Source organism: Acyrthosiphon pisum, chromosome A1, assembly GCF_005508785.2.
Source record: "Acyrthosiphon pisum isolate AL4f chromosome A1, pea_aphid_22Mar2018_4r6ur, whole genome shotgun sequence".
Classification (NCBI taxonomy): Eukaryota; Metazoa; Arthropoda; class Insecta; order Hemiptera; family Aphididae; genus Acyrthosiphon; species Acyrthosiphon pisum.
Window position 1 is genome coordinate 100,313,175 of NC_042494.1, and position 17,602 is coordinate 100,330,776.

The window sequence follows — 17,602 nt, forward strand, 5'->3', positions numbered from 1 at the left end:
ATCCATAATATAACATGGTCTAATGTCTAATGGTCTAAACATTGTTTGGCCGAAATTCATGCGGATGCAGGATCCCTAGCATGTCTAAGATATTTAGACATGTTCATTATATTAATCAGTGGTATGTAAATATGTAATTACTAGTACCAAGTTATACCAAATATATTCCTTGGATCTAATATCTAACATTCTAATTCTAAGATAATTGCAATTTTAATTTATTATTTGTACTTCTGTAACTAGTCAATGTGGTTATAATGATAATAAGTTATTTCGCGCCAATTCAAAATATTTTTTGTCACGCCTGCACCGAAAATTGGTTTTCGATAGCGGTTGAACTGGTTGAAGTGTTGGAAAGCGTCCTATTTTCTTCCAGCGGGCGGTAATGGGGAATCCCTAATAGTGCCGGGCGCAGGGGCGTCATTTCAACTTTTTTTTTGTTGGTGCCAAAATGTTTGCAGGCCATTCAAATCATTACCAGGCCACATAGAAACATTTTTTTTTTGCCGTGGAGGGGGAGGTCAAGTGGGGACAAAAACTAGAATATTTGTATAATTTATTTAATTGGTCACTTATATTAGTATGAAAATACCACAATATTGTTACTATTTTTGACAAACTATGTGTAGGTACTTTTAATGTACCTATTTATTTTATTTACACTTGGTAAATAAATATGTGGGTATAAATCACCTTTATAATAAAATACCTAACCGAACCTTACCTACACATTTTTTCTCCCTGCAAACTCAAAATATATAATATAGATAGCTTAATAAAACCAGAAATGTATTTTATTGGTATCCTTCTTCACAATGTTTGTGTTATAATTTTATCAATTTTAATATTGTGGGGAAGGCATTTTAAAAAAAAAGTTGGTGCAAATGTACACCCTGCGGCCTGCACCCCCCCCCCCCCCCAGATGACGCCCCTGGCCGGGCGGTAAAGTGAAGTCCCGAAAAGTGCTGCGCGCACATTTCACGCGCGTATATCCTGCACAGACACTGAAATCTATTCCACGATTCTTACAAAACATAAACTTTTGGTTACATCTTATAATCATATTATAACCTCCATGCGTGACTCTTAAAATAAATAAAACCAAATCGTTTCTTTCATAAAATATTGTTGTTATATAATTATATTCTAGTTGTTACATAGATCCCTGTATTAAGTTCTCCGTGATCGATGAATGCAGAGGCGTGACAAAAAATAGTAAATGTGGCCCGTGCGGGAAGGCAATTTCAGTCTTGGGCGACATACGGTCCTCACCTGCGACTCGAACCACACACGTCGCCCTCGACTGAAATAGCTCACTTCCCGCCCTTGCCACACAATATGCTATTACGTTTTATTATTTTTTATAAGACTGAATGAACAATGATTTTAATTCGATAATATATCTTTTTTAAATCGATCAGGCCATTTTTTCAAAATGTTGTTCCTACTTCCTAAGCTACTTTATATTTTCTATGAATATTTAAAATGTAAGAAATTTTTAAATGTTATTATTTGAAACTTTAATCAAATATCTTAAAATGTGTCCTGATCGATCTGATTTAAGTAGACATATAACGAATTCAAATCAGTTTTCAGAAGTCTTATCTGCACATTATCAGGTCCATGGGTATTGGGTATACGATTGACTAAAAGTACAATACCTACCTATACAAATGAGCATACATATTGTTTACCGTTCACGTGCGTAACGCCGCCGAGGCGGGGACGTCTTGTATAGGTACATACAGTAAGACGTGCGCGTGCGGGAGCGCTCCGTTATTTCTTATTTACATAACAATCACACACACTAATGAATAATTATCAGTTAGAACAAACATCAAACACATTTACGAGATCCGCATGCATGTAATTTGAAAATTGCTTATTTTTAACTCCTTAAAAACTGTCCATTTGCGATCCCTTTAAAATCAGCCATCCTTGGCAGTTACCGATTTTGCATCACGCATTCACGAAAATCCATTAAAATTTCAGGGGGAAGGCTAATATAATATATTGTGGGGAGGTTAATGTAATATTAGGGGGGGCTAACCCTCCATTGTTTTCACTTATACAGTTATACCCACACGTAAACGCTGCACCCATACACTGTAGTATGAAAATATAATAATATAAAATATATACTATGTGTGCTCATACAGGCGTAGCGTGATGAATTATTTTTTTTGAGGGGGGGGATTATAGCCTCTTTTTTTGTGGAATGTCAGAACTTCCTGCGCATTACTTCGCTAAAGGACTATAATGATTCGGATACAGAACATAATATCCTCGATAATATCCTACAAATATAACTATAGAAAAATATAAATGAAAAAATATAAAAAGGACTAAAGAAGTCCATTTAAAAGTAAAATATAAATAAATAATATACTGCCTATAGTATACCATACTACACCATATTATTATCAAATGCATATTTTATATTTGAATTAAATATAAAAAAAAAATTTTAATTGGAAATTATTACTATAGTATAAGGTTTAACCTACTTTTTGGGCAAATATATTAAGAATATCTTCAGAATTAATAATATTAGCTAAGTCCCTTTCAAAATGAAGTAACGATAGATTTAAAAATATATCGTTAGTCATAACTCATAGAATTTCCTAGCCATGTTTTTATTCGCTATAATAATAGAAAATGTTTTCAGTTCTCACATAATATGGATTTATAAAACAGTAAAATTTTACACAAGGGGCTAAAAAGATTTTCGGGAGCCCTCTTTGCCCCCACCATTCTACGCCTATGTATGTGCTGCAGCCTGCAGGTGTAACGTGACGACATTGGTCACGTGGTCCAATAACAAACGCACACGCGAATAAATCATAATTTCCCAGCTACGAAGTAAACAATAAATTTGTGACGACTGAGGACATAATATTATACATATTACATATATCTATTAATATTGTATCTAATAAGTAATAGGTAGGCAAATATGTGTTAGGCACAAATTGCCAATTGGGTGCTTACTGCTTAAACACCACGAGAAAAAGTTAAATACTTATTAATAATTATAATAATAATTAATAAAAACTAAAAAAACCGTTTATAGTTCAATATTCAACATTTTTTTGTACATTAAGATAGTTTTTGAATAATATTCTGCTTCAGATATTTAAATAAAATATATATAAATAAATAAATAAATTGTTGAATAAATCAAGAGTTAGGATTTATTTGTAGGCATATTAGGTACCGACCTAAACATGCGATGATATGCCATAAATTGAAGATTTTTTCGTCGGTAATTCATAATTCGGTTTTCAGAAGTTTTAGTATAAAATTGTTACCTATTAATTAATTAATTATATTTATATAAACCTTAAAACCTGTTCTATAGGTACCTAATAAATAATATGTAAGAACTTTTTGTTGAATTATAAATTTAAAACTATATCTATGTCTACCATAGTATCATAAATTAATTATGTATAAACTTGTTAGTCTTAGGCATAATAGACTAATAAGTAATAAGTAATAGTCAATATAGACAATTTGTAGGTAAGTACGTTATTATTACAGGTTGCAGAATTTCAAATTTGTACAACTAATAAATAGTACTATTCAATAAATAAAAATGTGTTTTTCAAAAGATTGTACAGGATAACATGAGACGTAGCAATAATAATTTTTTTAAATTTTCAAAAAAAATTTGGACTTTCGGCTATAATCTTTATTCTTTAAGCTTTTAAATACCATACGGTCTGCTGTTTTCCTTGGCGATTTGGCGCGGAAAACCAAACGGACCAATGGAAGTACAACACGGTGCCCGACCGGTCGGCCTACGGTCGCGTTTGGAGTCAACCGAGTCAGCGCCGTCGCATAGATGCCAGACGGCTATATGCCAAACACAGCTGTCCCAGAATCCGTTATCAGCGTTTTCTGTTATCAGTCGTCACGGCGGCGGTGGCAACCGACTAGGTTTTGGACTTTGTCACCCGCTCAGAGTGCTCACTGCTCAGACACCGTTCGTTTACGCCGCGCGTTACACGTACGCCGGACGTATTGTCGTCTTTTCGTCGCGTAGGATGCGATTGGTTTCCGTCCGGTTCATCACGACCATCCGCCGCGCTCGTAAGTACGCCCGACACGTCTAGAGGATTGAAGTGACTTTTGCCGTCGCCGTCATGGATACGTGGCACAGGATGCGGCCGAAGCTGTACTCCACTTGTCTGTTTTTCTTGGCCTTGGACTGTTCAGTTGTCATGGGTAAGCAGTGCCTTTGCTTGCTTCCGAATGCTGTCCTCGGATACGTTGGCCATTTGATTTTGTTTGTATTTATGTTTCGTCCGATCCGCAGGTTCCGAGGTCGAGAACCATTTGGAAATGGGGCGCGACTTCCTGGCCCGTGGACAACTCCAAGACGCCTTGTCGCATTATCACGCCGCTGTAGGTAAGTGAATACGTTCTCATATGGGCTAACCGAATTTTGAACTTCTGTCGTTAAGAGAAACACCAATAGTGTTTAACTTTAATGACGTCAGTTAAACAATTTTCAACATTAATCTTTATGGTTTATTTTATAACACCATAAAAATGACTCTAATAGATTCCAATGACATTATGCACCTTCAATTGTTTTATCTATACTACATGGAGGTATATATTATTATATTATACTAAGTACATCATAGGTTTTTAACATTTTAATTCGCAATATCAAATTCAATTCATTCAAATTTATTTTGTGCTTTCATATGCGCACTATAATTATTTTGTACGTGATATGCTGAATTGTCTTATCTAATTACTGCGAATAACATTAAAAGTACCTACCTACAGCTTTTAATTTGATTTAAATTTATGTACACATACCTATCTGTTATTTATACCTAAAATATCACTGATTTTATAGTGACTGACAAATTACAATGTGTTTTTTAATATTAATTTTTAATTTAAATACTAATATACTAAATATAGTAATAATTTTATTATATATTGTAATATAATACTGTTGTTGTTGTATTATAGCTTGTATATAGTTATTTTAAATCCAAAAATAACTTCAATTTATAACTAAAAAATTATCTTACCTTGTAATAATATGTAACATATTTTTTTTTTTTCAGAGGGTGATCCAAATAATTATTTAACTTATTTTAAAAGAGGTACAGTTTATTTAGCCCTCGGAAAAGCTAAATTTGCTTTATTAGATTTTGGAAAAGTTCTTGAACTCAAACCGGATTTCACAGCTGTGAGTAAATAAGATTTTTATTGATAATATAGAACAGGGATGGCAAATAAGTGGCGCGAGAGAAATTTTCGATGGCACCCAAAAGACTTTCATGTGTCTATATAATATATTTATATAAATTGCAAGCAATAGCATATTAACTAGACATAAAAAAAATTTTCAGACAATATGAAGTAAAATGTTTCTAACAATCAATAAAAGTTTTTTCTACATTATCATTAATTTTTCATTTATATTTTGAAAAAATTCTCTGTTAACAAAATTAATTAGTGACACGGCTGAACATTTTTTTTTGAATTGTGTCATAAATTGACACAATGACCAAATCCTATTTGCCAACCCTAATTATATAGAATCATAAAAGTTTATAACCTATTAATATTTTTCATTAGGCACGTTATCAAAGAGGTGTAGTATTGATGAAACAAGCTTCAATCGAAGATGCAAGAAAAGAACTGTATAATGTGGTAAGTATAAATAATTAAGAAGACATCACAGCAGCATAATATGTTGTTTCCGTCTTACACGTGTACGACATGGCAAATTTTACGCTCAGCAGATCACGTTTAGCTCTGTTAATTTTAAAATTAGAGTGAATTGACCTCTTATAAGATTGAAAGGGAAGAATATTATCTAGGACATCTTATCGGTTTTCTGTTAAATTTCAATTTCAAAGTGATTTATTAGTATTTTAAAATTGTAAATTGTTTATATATATATCTTTTAATACACATAACTCAATTTAAAATTAAAATATAACAAAATGCCGATAAGATGCCCTTGATAATATTCTTACCTTTAAATTTTATAAGAGGTTAATTTACTGTAATATAAATTAACGGGGCTAAAAGTGATTTGCTGAGCGTAAAATTTGTATGCCTTACACGTGGAAGATGGAGACAACATATGTGGGTGTGACGTCCTCTTAATATATTATAAATTTACTAGTGGTGGCCAGGTGGGTCAAACTGAAAAATATGATTTTTAACCAGTTTTTTAATTGTATGTCGAATCAAACCTGTACGAATATTTAATTTATTACCAAACTAAATCAAGCTTTTGTATTAAATTTCAAATCAAACTTTTTACTTATGTATCAAACCAAAATAACCAATTTAATACTATTCAAGTTTTAATTTAATTTAATTTTTATCGGTTCTAATTTTAATCTGTTTTAGTACAAATTGGTTTATTGAAAATAATAATCAAGTATAACATACAGTTGTATAGCATAAAAATAGAAAAATAGACACTGGAAACATCTTTTGTTTGACGTGTTATAATTTTTTTTGGATTTTGTTCATTTCTTTGAAGTTTGTTTTGATCAATGAATTTTTAACTTTTTATTCGTGTTTGGTTTGGTTTGATTATTTTAAAACTAACTAGGTTTGACTTTTGAACTTGGACAGTTTAATCCACTTTTAATATTTACTGTTTAGGTATATTTGTTTATTCATATTATAAATTATAATAATTTTAGTATATTGGCAATGGTGATTTTTCACGAGAAGCATATGATTTATACTCAAAACTTGATGGTCTTGCTTACGATATAGAATTAGCTACCTACTATCAAGAAAACAAAGACTATGAAAGTGGTATAAATTCATTGGATCGTCTTATAGAACATTGTCCTTGGGCTCCTTCATTACGTGAGCAGAGATCACATTTGTATTTGAGTTCTGGAAATGTGCAACATGCTATAATGGACTTGCGGACAGCTACTAAACTCCAAGCCGATGACACAGACGGCCATTATAAATTATCAAAAATTTATTACAGTATAGGAGAAGTATCTGAATCACTCAAGTAATTATTATTTATAATTTATTGTATGTGCTTTACTGTATTATCATGTTCAATTATTTTACAGAGAGATTAGAGAGTGTTTAAAATTAGATCCAGATCATAAATTATGTCACTCACATTATAAAATTGTTAAAAAAATCGATAGACTGATAGTAGACAGTCAGTCAGCGCTCAATATCAAAGATTTTTCCAGCAGTATTCAATTCGCAAAAAAGGTAAACTATTTGGATTAACTAAAATATAGAGCTCCATTCTAAGTCCCAACTTGTGGTTTAAGTTAAATTGTAATTTATACCAATAAACTTTACACACTATGTAATATGTACTATGAACAGTTAAATTTAAATTACAATTACCTAATTTAATGTGAAAGGCAAACATTAAAATGTATGAGGAATTGTGTTTATTGGGTTTGATAGATGATGATTGTCTGTTTCCTACTAATATTTTGTAAAAGAGTTACATTTTTATAGTTTTAACTTTTTAAGTATTTTTTGCTTACCAAAACTACCAAAACAAAGAAAATATTGTTTTTGTGTTACTAACTTTTAGAATTTACTTATATTGCTAATTCATTTGAATATTTTAAATAATTCCAAGTCTTAAAGTTTAGGCAGTTAGAGAAGTATATATTATGATTTGTATGTGCGAAGACAAATAGGGTGAGTTATTGTCCTTTTCTTTATTATTTCTTTATCAATTGTTTTTATCCTAAATTATCCTAAATTCTTTAGTTTAAAGTAAAATATTATTATTGAAATTGTGCTTATATGAAAGTAACTAGGATACAAATGTACAACAGTGAGCACTTAAATAAACTATCTAAGGAGTTTGAAAATTTATTTCTAGTGGAAAATATTGGCTTAAGAAAATTTCGCACCTACATGTGTTCTGTCTGTCTTACAAATGTACAACATAGCAACAACTGTATTGCGAGGGAAAGAACTGAGAAAGCTACAGTCATAACTTAAAAACAGAATTTTCACCACATAAAAAGGAGAACTTTGGCTATGCTATATCGTTTTTATTTTTCCAATACTGGAAAAAGTTATTTAAAGTTTGAAAAACACAAATAATAATGGATTTTGAAATAATAAAAACTTTTTTCGTATAAGTGATATCAAAAAAATAAAAACGATATTGCACAATTATGTCTGTAGACTTCTCGGTACTTTCCCCCCGCCAAAATGTTTTTGCTATGCCGTACGTGTCTAAGATAGAGACAACATCGGTCCAACGTCCTCTTAAATATTATATTATGATAATTTAATTTACCTGTTAAATAATTTAAACAAATTTGAATTTTAGATATTAGACTTAGAAAAAGACACTGAACACATAAGGTTTTTAGCTTTGGAAAAACTTTGCCGTAGTTATCAACATACAGATGAATTATCATTGTCACTGAAATACTGTAGCGATGCACTAGAAATAAGTCAAACACCAGATCTTTACTGTCTGAGAGCAGAGGGATACATTGCCAACTCAATGTTTGACGAAGGTCAGTAAAATAAATACTTTTTTGTTAAAATCAAATTATTAATTGTAAAGATGCAAGCCGCAGCAATGACTTGTTTATTTGAATTGTACGTGTAATACCGAAAAAAAAATCAAATAGGTGTGGGCTTTAAATAGCTCATGGGTAGTCAATAAACTAAATAAAGTTAACCAAAATAATTTTCAAATGACCCTAATAATAAAAAGTTGTTATTATTATTGTATGATTTATTACAGTATGAGCAAACAAATAAAATTAATTAAAAGTTAAAAGTTAAAAATTTAATAACATAACTCATGTAGTTCAATCATTGTTCACTATTGATAAGTGAATGGTATTATTTATTGTATGGTATATTTTTTATCATTTTATATGACAGGTTATTACTATTGTAATACTCTAGTTATTACAATATAATATAAATAATAAAGTAAAATAAAATAATTTATTTTATAATATTTTAGCATCAAGTAAACATTACCGTCTTATATACATACAAATAATACTAAATTTATGTTCAGTAAAATCCATTTTGTGTCATTAATTATAATATTAGAGTGAATTGACCTATAATATAATTTAAAGGTAAGAGTATTATCTAGGAAATGTGGGTTAAGCTCTTATTGATATTTCAATTTTAAATCTACTTATGAGCATTGTATTATTGTGTTATTTTCCATAGTTATGAGTAGGGCACGGATTTTAATGCCCTAAAAAATACCTAAAAATGCCTTAGAAAAAATGCAACTATGACCTAAACAATTTAATTAATGAAGTAAAAAAAAAGGTTTAAAAATGTGAAAAATTTAATTAATGCTCTTAAAAAATGCATTTTACGGCAAAAATGACCTTAAAAATACCATATTAATTTTTTGATGATTTTTTTTTTTGGGGGGGGGGGCATTATTTAACAATATTTATCCCTATTAAAATTATGAACATGAAATAAAAACATACAAAATACAACCGTAATGTAACACAAACTCACTAATTATTTATTATTTATCTGAGTATGGGTGACATATTGAATAAATATGCCTTAAAACCAACAAAAATGACCCAATAATGCTAAAAATGCTCTAAAAATTAAAAAACGTCGATATATGCAAAAAATGCATTTTGCATTGAAATCCGCGCCCTAGTTATGAGTTATAACTTACTATAGTATTGAAACTAGCAGCACAAAATGAATTCTTCTGAATACAAATATACTAGGTGTAGGATGGAGACTATATATGTAGACATGCGGATGTAGCGTCCTCCATAGCTATACTGTTCTAAATAATTAATATATGTATTATTTAATAACATTACTTAGTTCATAGTTATATTTTATTTTTTAGCTATTAGAGATTTTGAGCATGCACTTCATATCGATCAGGAGCATCGACAAGCAAATGAAGGACTAAAAAAAGCGAAAAATTTACAAAAACAAGCTGAAAGAAAAGATTATTATAAGATATTAAATGTTAAAAGAACTGCCACCAAACAAGAAATAATTAAAGCATATAGGTAAGTTTGTCAATGAATATTTTCTATATTTAACAAGAGTAATTTTTAATAAAATATGATATAAATTTTCAGGAAAGCTGCTCAACAATGGCATCCAGATAATTTCCAAGGTGAAGCTAAAAAGAATGCAGAGAAAAGGTTCATTGAAATAGCTTCTGCCAAAGAAGTTCTGACTAATCCAGGTAATAAATGAAACTTAAAATAATAGTGTATTATTATAATTTTTTTAAAGTATAAGATAAGTTATAACTAATAATATATTTTGTTTTGTGTATAATTAGAAAAACGGGAACAATTTGACCGAGGTATTGATCCACTAGATCCAGAATCGGGGCGTCATCACCAAGACGGTTTCAATCCATTTCAACAATTTCATCAATTCCACGGGAGCCCTTTTACATTCAAATTCAACTTCAACTAATTCTTACTATGGTACAAAAAAAAACATAGGTGCCATAATGAGTTTAGTTATCGTCCCATTATTTAGGGTTCAAAAGGCTGTGTATGGTAAAATGTAAATAGAGTAATGCATAAAAAATGTCATTGTGTATAACAAAAATCGTATATTAATTTATTGTACATAGTAAATAATAAACAATAACATCCAAATACAATTTTAACATGGTAACATATAATTTATTTGACTCTGCAAGTAAAATAGTTAAACTGACATTTTTTCTACAGTTAACATCTTCACTCTCTATTCAATAACACTGCGATAATTTTAAAATTAAAAAGATTGATAATTATTTTTAGTATATTTATTCTTTGTTTTGAGTTTCTTTTTTAAAAAATATGGTCAATTGACCTTATTACATGGTTATCGTGATATTTGTACACAATCAATTAGATTAAAAAATCAAATAATGTTATTAAAATAAATTTATTTTAAATTATGTTTTTTTTTTCTAATCTATCTGAAAGATATTTGTATCTATAAGTCTTATAAACCGTGTCCTTTACTTATTGTTGTCTATTGTTACTGAAACAATGTATCTAGTCTAATTTAAATTCTTTAACATCATGATTCATGTAATAATATTATGTACACGCGTAAACCGGTCTTGATTGTTATTTCAACATCTTTTGTCTGCTAAACCTTGTGAAATGTGAATACTAAATTTGAGTATCATCAATATATCGTATATGTATGAAAACTGCTCGGAACTTAATTTATAATTCAAATAATAAAATTATTTAATGATGAGATTGTTTGCTAAAAAGTAAAACTGGTCACTGACTTAATGGAAAATTTGATAACCGTTTAATTTAAATTAAAACATGAACATATTGATTGTGTACATATTACACACATTATTACATTAACACATAATTATTTAGATATTTTTGTACAACATAATTAATAATACTATTCGCCTAGTCCTGTATATTTGTTTTGTTTATGCAAGACAATTCTCGTGCGATAACGTTTGATGTGATAAACAATTTCTTTATCTTTTTGTTACACTGCAATTATAGTGGTTAACAAGTTGTGTCGTTTCCTCGTCAAACAAGACTGAAAGTTTTATTTTGTGCCGAATTTCTTCTTAAAAATGTTATAGTTTAACTACCAATTAAATACACCACATTATTTGTTTATCGTACTTTCATATTTTAGTAATATTTTTTGCATGTTTGATATTAAACAGTGCAATATGTTGTAGGTGGAAAATAATATACATAATATTCTATAGCATATTATTATTGATTAGGTAACCTATTAGAAACAGTATGAAATTATAGGCCCATAATCACAGATCGCTTATTATTATTTGTTAAGATTGATTTTTTTTTTTTTACCTTTTGTCTATATAATCTACATATATTTTGTAAATGCAATATTATATTAAACGTTATTAAACACCATTATGCGTAATATTTTGATTTAAAAAATGGTTACTATATATACTATATAGGTACTTGATCTTAATTTGTTTGTTTTATTACTTAATTTTTTCTTCTATAAACATTACACAGTAAAAATTAGACAGGCAAAATAAAACAATATTTGGTACATTGTTATAGGTACCAAAAAAATGACGCATAACCAAAAACAAAATAAAAAGAGAAAAAATGGCTTGGATATTTTTCCTTAAAAAAACAAGTAATAAATATATATTTTTTTTTGTTCTTGGTACAGCTTCAACAACTTAGGTTATTAGCTTACACATTATTAAATATTAATACAACATAATATAGTTGAATACAGTGGTTTTTCTAGATTAAATTGATAATTCAATTTGAAATAGGATATCAAGTATTTGATATAGCTTATCAAGTAATTCATAATTTAAAAAATGTATACATTCTACCTAATCGCAAATTGTTTAAATTCAAATTTTACTATAGATATTACATTTACCATGGCCGTTGTCTTATACATTTTGTTTTCAAGGGATTATGTGTAGACTGTAGGCAATTTTTTTTAGGTCATTGTTATATCATAGGTCATTTACTCTATTATTCAAATTTTTTTTAAATCATTATTTGTTATATTGTTTCCAACCAACAGATCTAAAAGGTCTCCCTCGATGCCCACCACATCATTATTTGGTATTCCCCTTGATTAGTGCACGCCGAGCTGAGACTCATCAGCAGCTACTCAGACACTTTACAGAAACAACATGGGCAAGTCAACACTGTGGTCAAGAAATTTGTCAAATAACAATCAACAAAAGCATTCAGATTACTCCATAGCTGCTGTTAAGATTGGTACCTACACTTAAGTACAATAGATTTGATATTAAAATATTTTTTTTATTATTATTTAAGACATTTTATACATAAAATAATTTAATAATATTAAAATATATATAAATAAAAAAAAAAAATAATAATTTGAATACAATGTACTACTTAAACAGGTATTAACGATTACCCATTGATTAACTCTTTAATATTTTAAAGTTGATTAATCTGCTCTTGAAGTTGGAGATTCTTTTGTATTTCAGTCTCAAGCTCTTTTACTACAGCTATATTGCCAGTGCGCTGACATAGGTACAAGACGTGGACAACTGGTTGTTTAAATAAATCTTAATACTTTGCTCTCTGTTTTTTTTACTTTCCACTTACAAACACGATCATGTAGTATTGTAGTAATCATTACCAAATCCGGTGTCAAACAAAATAAGTCCCCAAGACTTACCTGTCAAAAGTTTGTTTTACGCTAACGGCTAACGTCTATCATAATGTTTTCCAGTTGCTTCAAAAACTATATAGGCACCTACGACCTACCTATTAATATGTTATAAATAAAACTAAGTTGGATAAAGTACCCAATAGTATTGCAATTAAATGGCATTAAGGGTGTCGGTGCCGGTTATTCCAATTTTTCGAAATTCTTTACAATTCGAAAACAATATTAGATTCTGAGCGGAGCGAGGAAGCTATTGTTTTTATAATGGTGTTTATTTTTTTATTTTTTTTTATTTTTATATCCTGTATACAAAATTTCTTCCAGAAGGAGTGCTTCAATTTTAACATATAGTACCTTTTCTTTTAGAAAATTGGATCAAGATGGTACTTTAGAGAGGTCATTTTTCGATTTTCTCAATAGTTATTTAATGCCACGGGAAAAACCACCAAAAAATTACGAAAAAACGCTAAAAATTGAATTTTAATATCTAACGCTTTGTTTATCGCCATAAAAACGAATAAAAAATTATAATATTAATTCAACTTACATGATAAAATAAATAATAATAATATAAAATATCCAGACTGACAAACCGTCTCCGCCTCAGAATCGTTTTTCTTATACAATGATATTTTATCATTGAATTCAAGTCTAATACAACCCATTATACAATGACCCACTTGTAACCTACTGTACAGCAGAGCGACATCCACTTACCTGCTTTTTTATATTTTAGTTACTACCTTAATTATAATACTTTTCCACTAATCTACAGCTCGATAGGTATACCTGTTTAGGCAGGATCGATACGGTGTATTATATCAACGAAAATGACTTCAGAGGAAAAACTCTCACGCCCTGTAGAATAGTCAGATTTTGTTAATTTGTTAATTTTTTTTTTTATTTAAATGAAGAGAACATTTTTCAGGTCGAATTAAAAGCCGAATTTTCTTTTTTCTTTAAATAGTGGAAGAAAAATACGTTTGAAAAATAACCAATATTGTGCATTATTCAAATGCATATTTTAGCTTCTATAATTATAATTTTGAAAATCAGACTGTAATCCAACCTGCAAAATGTTCTCTACTTTTAAATAAAAAAAAAAAATTAACAAAATCCAACTATTGTGTTGGGGGGGGGGGGGGTCTGGGAAAATATGTGTGCCTCCGGCGGCATTATAGATATGTACCTTAATACGGCACTGATTATGATATACTCTATCTATATTGTATCTATTTCAAAGAAGTATAATGTAAGTACCTTGGAATTTGGATACAATATTCCTATTTAATATTGTATAATTGTAGGTATGTTATACTGATAACTTACTATGCTTTATTAAATTTTGTCCATTTTTTTTTTTTTTTTTTGCTTTTTACTAGCCATTTAGACTCTTGGCCGCTAAAACTAATTCTTTCCATTGTTTTCTATTGTATACTTGTTCCCAGTCTCCTCCAATTTCTTCTAATACTTCCTTGACGCTATCCTTCCATCTTTTCCGTGGTCTTCCCCTTGTCCATTATACAGTTGCAAGATTTTTTTTCTCAAAAATTATTCCATTTTTCCCGATTAATTGTTTATTGGTATGCCTTAAATTCTAGTTTGTTTATAATCTAGTCGATATGCGATCATTCCGTTAGCGGTTTTAGGGTTCGGTTTTCGACAAAGTTCGACCTCGGAAAAGTGCTACGAAAAATATTTTATGTCAACAAACGATTTTATAATTTTTTGAGCTCGGAATAACATAATTATATTATATAATGTATCATAATATTATTATAATGATTAAATTCTTTACGGGATCTAGGATTCGTCATCATTATAAATTATAATATAGGGGTATGCCAGCTGTTTGTAAACCGTTTTTTGAATATTTTAATAATATTACATGTTATGGTAATAATAGAGACGTCTGCAGACATATCACCGTATGCAAGTTTCCAGTGGATGCCTTAATTTAAAATAATAAAACTAGCTGATCCCGTGCACTTCGTTTCCCGTTAAATGTACCAACTTTATATGACTCAAACTTTGTTTAATTCGTTATTTAATATTCGGTGTATGGTGTTCAAAATGTATCTTAACTTTCCCGTTGCCCGGAATAAAAATTCTGATTCGCACCAGTATAATTTATTATCAGGTAGACAATCTACCTGCGGTAGATCGTGGACCCCGTGCTGTTTGTACGTAACTTTATAATTTAACTATTAAGTATCAAAGTTATACCAAGTATGTCACTGAACTCCTCCTAAACGGCTAGACTAATTGTGAATGCCGAGTCTGTCGACCAATATATATTTCCTCATCGTCCACGAAGACGTGGCATTGTTTTATGTACATAACTTATATGTGAGTACAACCTTACACGCTCAATATTTACGTAATTGTAATACATATAAGGACATACAAGGATCAAAACCGGTTTAACCGCGGTTTTTTCATATTTCAACACCATAACCGGAACCGAAACCAAAAGTTTTAAAACACCGGTTAATAAACCGTAACTGACACCTAAAATCTTAAAAAACCGTTTAGAAAACCTAAACCGAAACCATATAATATTGAAAAACTGTTTTTGAAACTGATTGAAATTTAAAACTTATATCGATTTCTTCGAATTTTATAAAGTTAATTACCTACCTATATTATTTTAAATTTTAGTTAAAACGAGAATTTTCATGCGAAGAAAATATTTTGTTTGAATACCGATGCTATAACTGATTACTACGAAATATTAATAGGTAATACAAATATTATTCTATTTATATTTTATGATATCATTACTATAATACTCATTGATTCAAAATTAAAATACAATTATCACAATTGTTATTTTGTTCTCCCCAGAGATGGAAAACGTTATTAAACGGAAAAATACAAAAAACGAAAACAATTAATCAACAAAAACAAAAAACAACTGAAAAACGATAACAAAAAATTCCGAAAACCGAAAAAAATATTATAACGAAATCAAAAACGAAAATAAATTATAGTAAGTATTATACATTATTAAATTTTACCACGAAAAAAAAAATTCACTTGTCTTTACTTTTTAATCTTTAACTTTAAAAACATTTTAATTTGAAATCAGAAATTTTAAATTTTCTAATTTTTATATAAATTATAATTTTGATTTAAAATTGAAATATTAAGAATAATTAATTTTAATTTTTGACTTTTAAGTGCTTTTCTGTATTGCGTGTTACTATTATAACTTAAAAGTTAAAAGTTATGAGTTATAATAATATAATATAAAAAAAAAATATATTATCAAAAACATTATTTGGACACAATAGGAAAATAACGTTTTTAAAAACGTTAATCAAAAACAATAAAGAAAAATAACGTTTTTAAAAACATTAATCAAAAACGTTTAAAAACGTTAAACAAAAACGAAAACGAAAAAATTAAAAACGTTTTCCATCCCTGGTTCTCCCCTATATATGCGGCTATGCACATCTGTATTGTTGTTATCTGATGTATTTGAGTATATTATTATTTATTAATGTTATTACAATTATTTCATATTTCACTGATCCGCGTCCGTCCCACAGTCATCAATTGCTTATGTCATTATTATCATTCTCCTCAGAATCTCCTGAATTACAAATGTGTGTACCAAATCTTATAAGTTATAAATATATGTTATAAGTTATAACATATATTTGAATCTTAACAGTATACCTTTTTAGATAACAATATTTTCAATCTCTTTTTTTAGTGTCCATTTAAATTAAAATGTTGTTGAAATATAAGCATTAATCACATAACAAGATATTTATTATTAATACTGACAATACTGTAATATAGTTTGATGTTATTGTAAATTACAATTAAATATTAATATATTCGAATAATGATCTCAATTATAATAATATGTTGTATGCAAAAGTAGGTATAACATATTAAAGTTAACAACACAAAGTTAGTTCAGCTGAACGTCAATTTGCTATATATTGTATATACCTACACTAATTTTACAAATCAGACACATTTTAGGACTTTAGGCTCAGACCTTAATAGTAAATAGATAGTAAAAATTGAGTCTGCAGTTATTAGGTACATGAAAAAAAAAAATTTCAAAAACCGTTCCAAACACCAAAACTGAAAATTTTCAAGAATTATTGATACCGATAAATTTGAAAAACCTTTTTTGAAACCGAAACCAAAACCAAAAAAATTGAAAAATCGGTCTTAGAACCTAAACCAAAACTATAAAATGTAGAAAACCGTTCACAAAAACCGAAACCATAACCTCTAAAATTTAGAACGGTTTCGATCCCTGCATTTAATATTAAAACACAGCGTACAAAAAAATTAAATGCGAATGAATACACTGATTTCACGGCAACCAATAATTATTATTATAATAGTTTTAAAACCCGTGGCAACCATTTATAAACTACAATTTTTACCGTAAATCTCTAAA

General features: G+C 29.0%; 1 protein-coding gene across 1 annotated transcript; it reads left to right on the forward strand.

Moving 5' to 3' along the window:
* Window positions 1-3,937: 3,937 nt before the first annotated feature.
* On the forward strand, window positions 3,938-11,636 carry LOC100165162 (dnaJ homolog subfamily C member 3). The gene is made up of 10 exons (XM_001948989.5): window positions 3,938-4,230; window positions 4,322-4,414; window positions 5,094-5,218; window positions 5,611-5,685; window positions 6,699-7,027; window positions 7,092-7,242; window positions 8,336-8,528; window positions 9,869-10,037; window positions 10,110-10,219; window positions 10,319-11,636. The coding sequence occupies exons 1-10, from the start codon at window positions 4,149-4,151 to the stop codon at window positions 10,456-10,458; spliced, it is 1,467 nt and encodes a 488-aa protein (XP_001949024.1). The 5' UTR covers window positions 3,938-4,148; the 3' UTR covers window positions 10,459-11,636.
* Window positions 11,637-17,602: the final 5,966 nt, after the last annotated feature.

What these genes read in the sequence shown, in the direction of transcription:
- LOC100165162 (XM_001948989.5), top strand. Translation starts at nt 4,149, where the DNA reads ATGGATACGTGGCACAGGATGCGGCCGAAGCTGTACTCCACTTGTCTG. An exon ending in GGACTGTTCAGTTGTCATGG is followed by an intron (nt 4,231 to 4,321) that starts GTAAGCAGTGCC and finishes TCCGATCCGCAG; the next exon opens with GTTCCGAGGTCGAGAACCAT. An exon ending in GAAATAATTAAAGCATATAG is followed by an intron (nt 10,038 to 10,109) that starts GTAAGTTTGTCA and finishes ATAAATTTTCAG; the next exon opens with GAAAGCTGCTCAACAATGGC.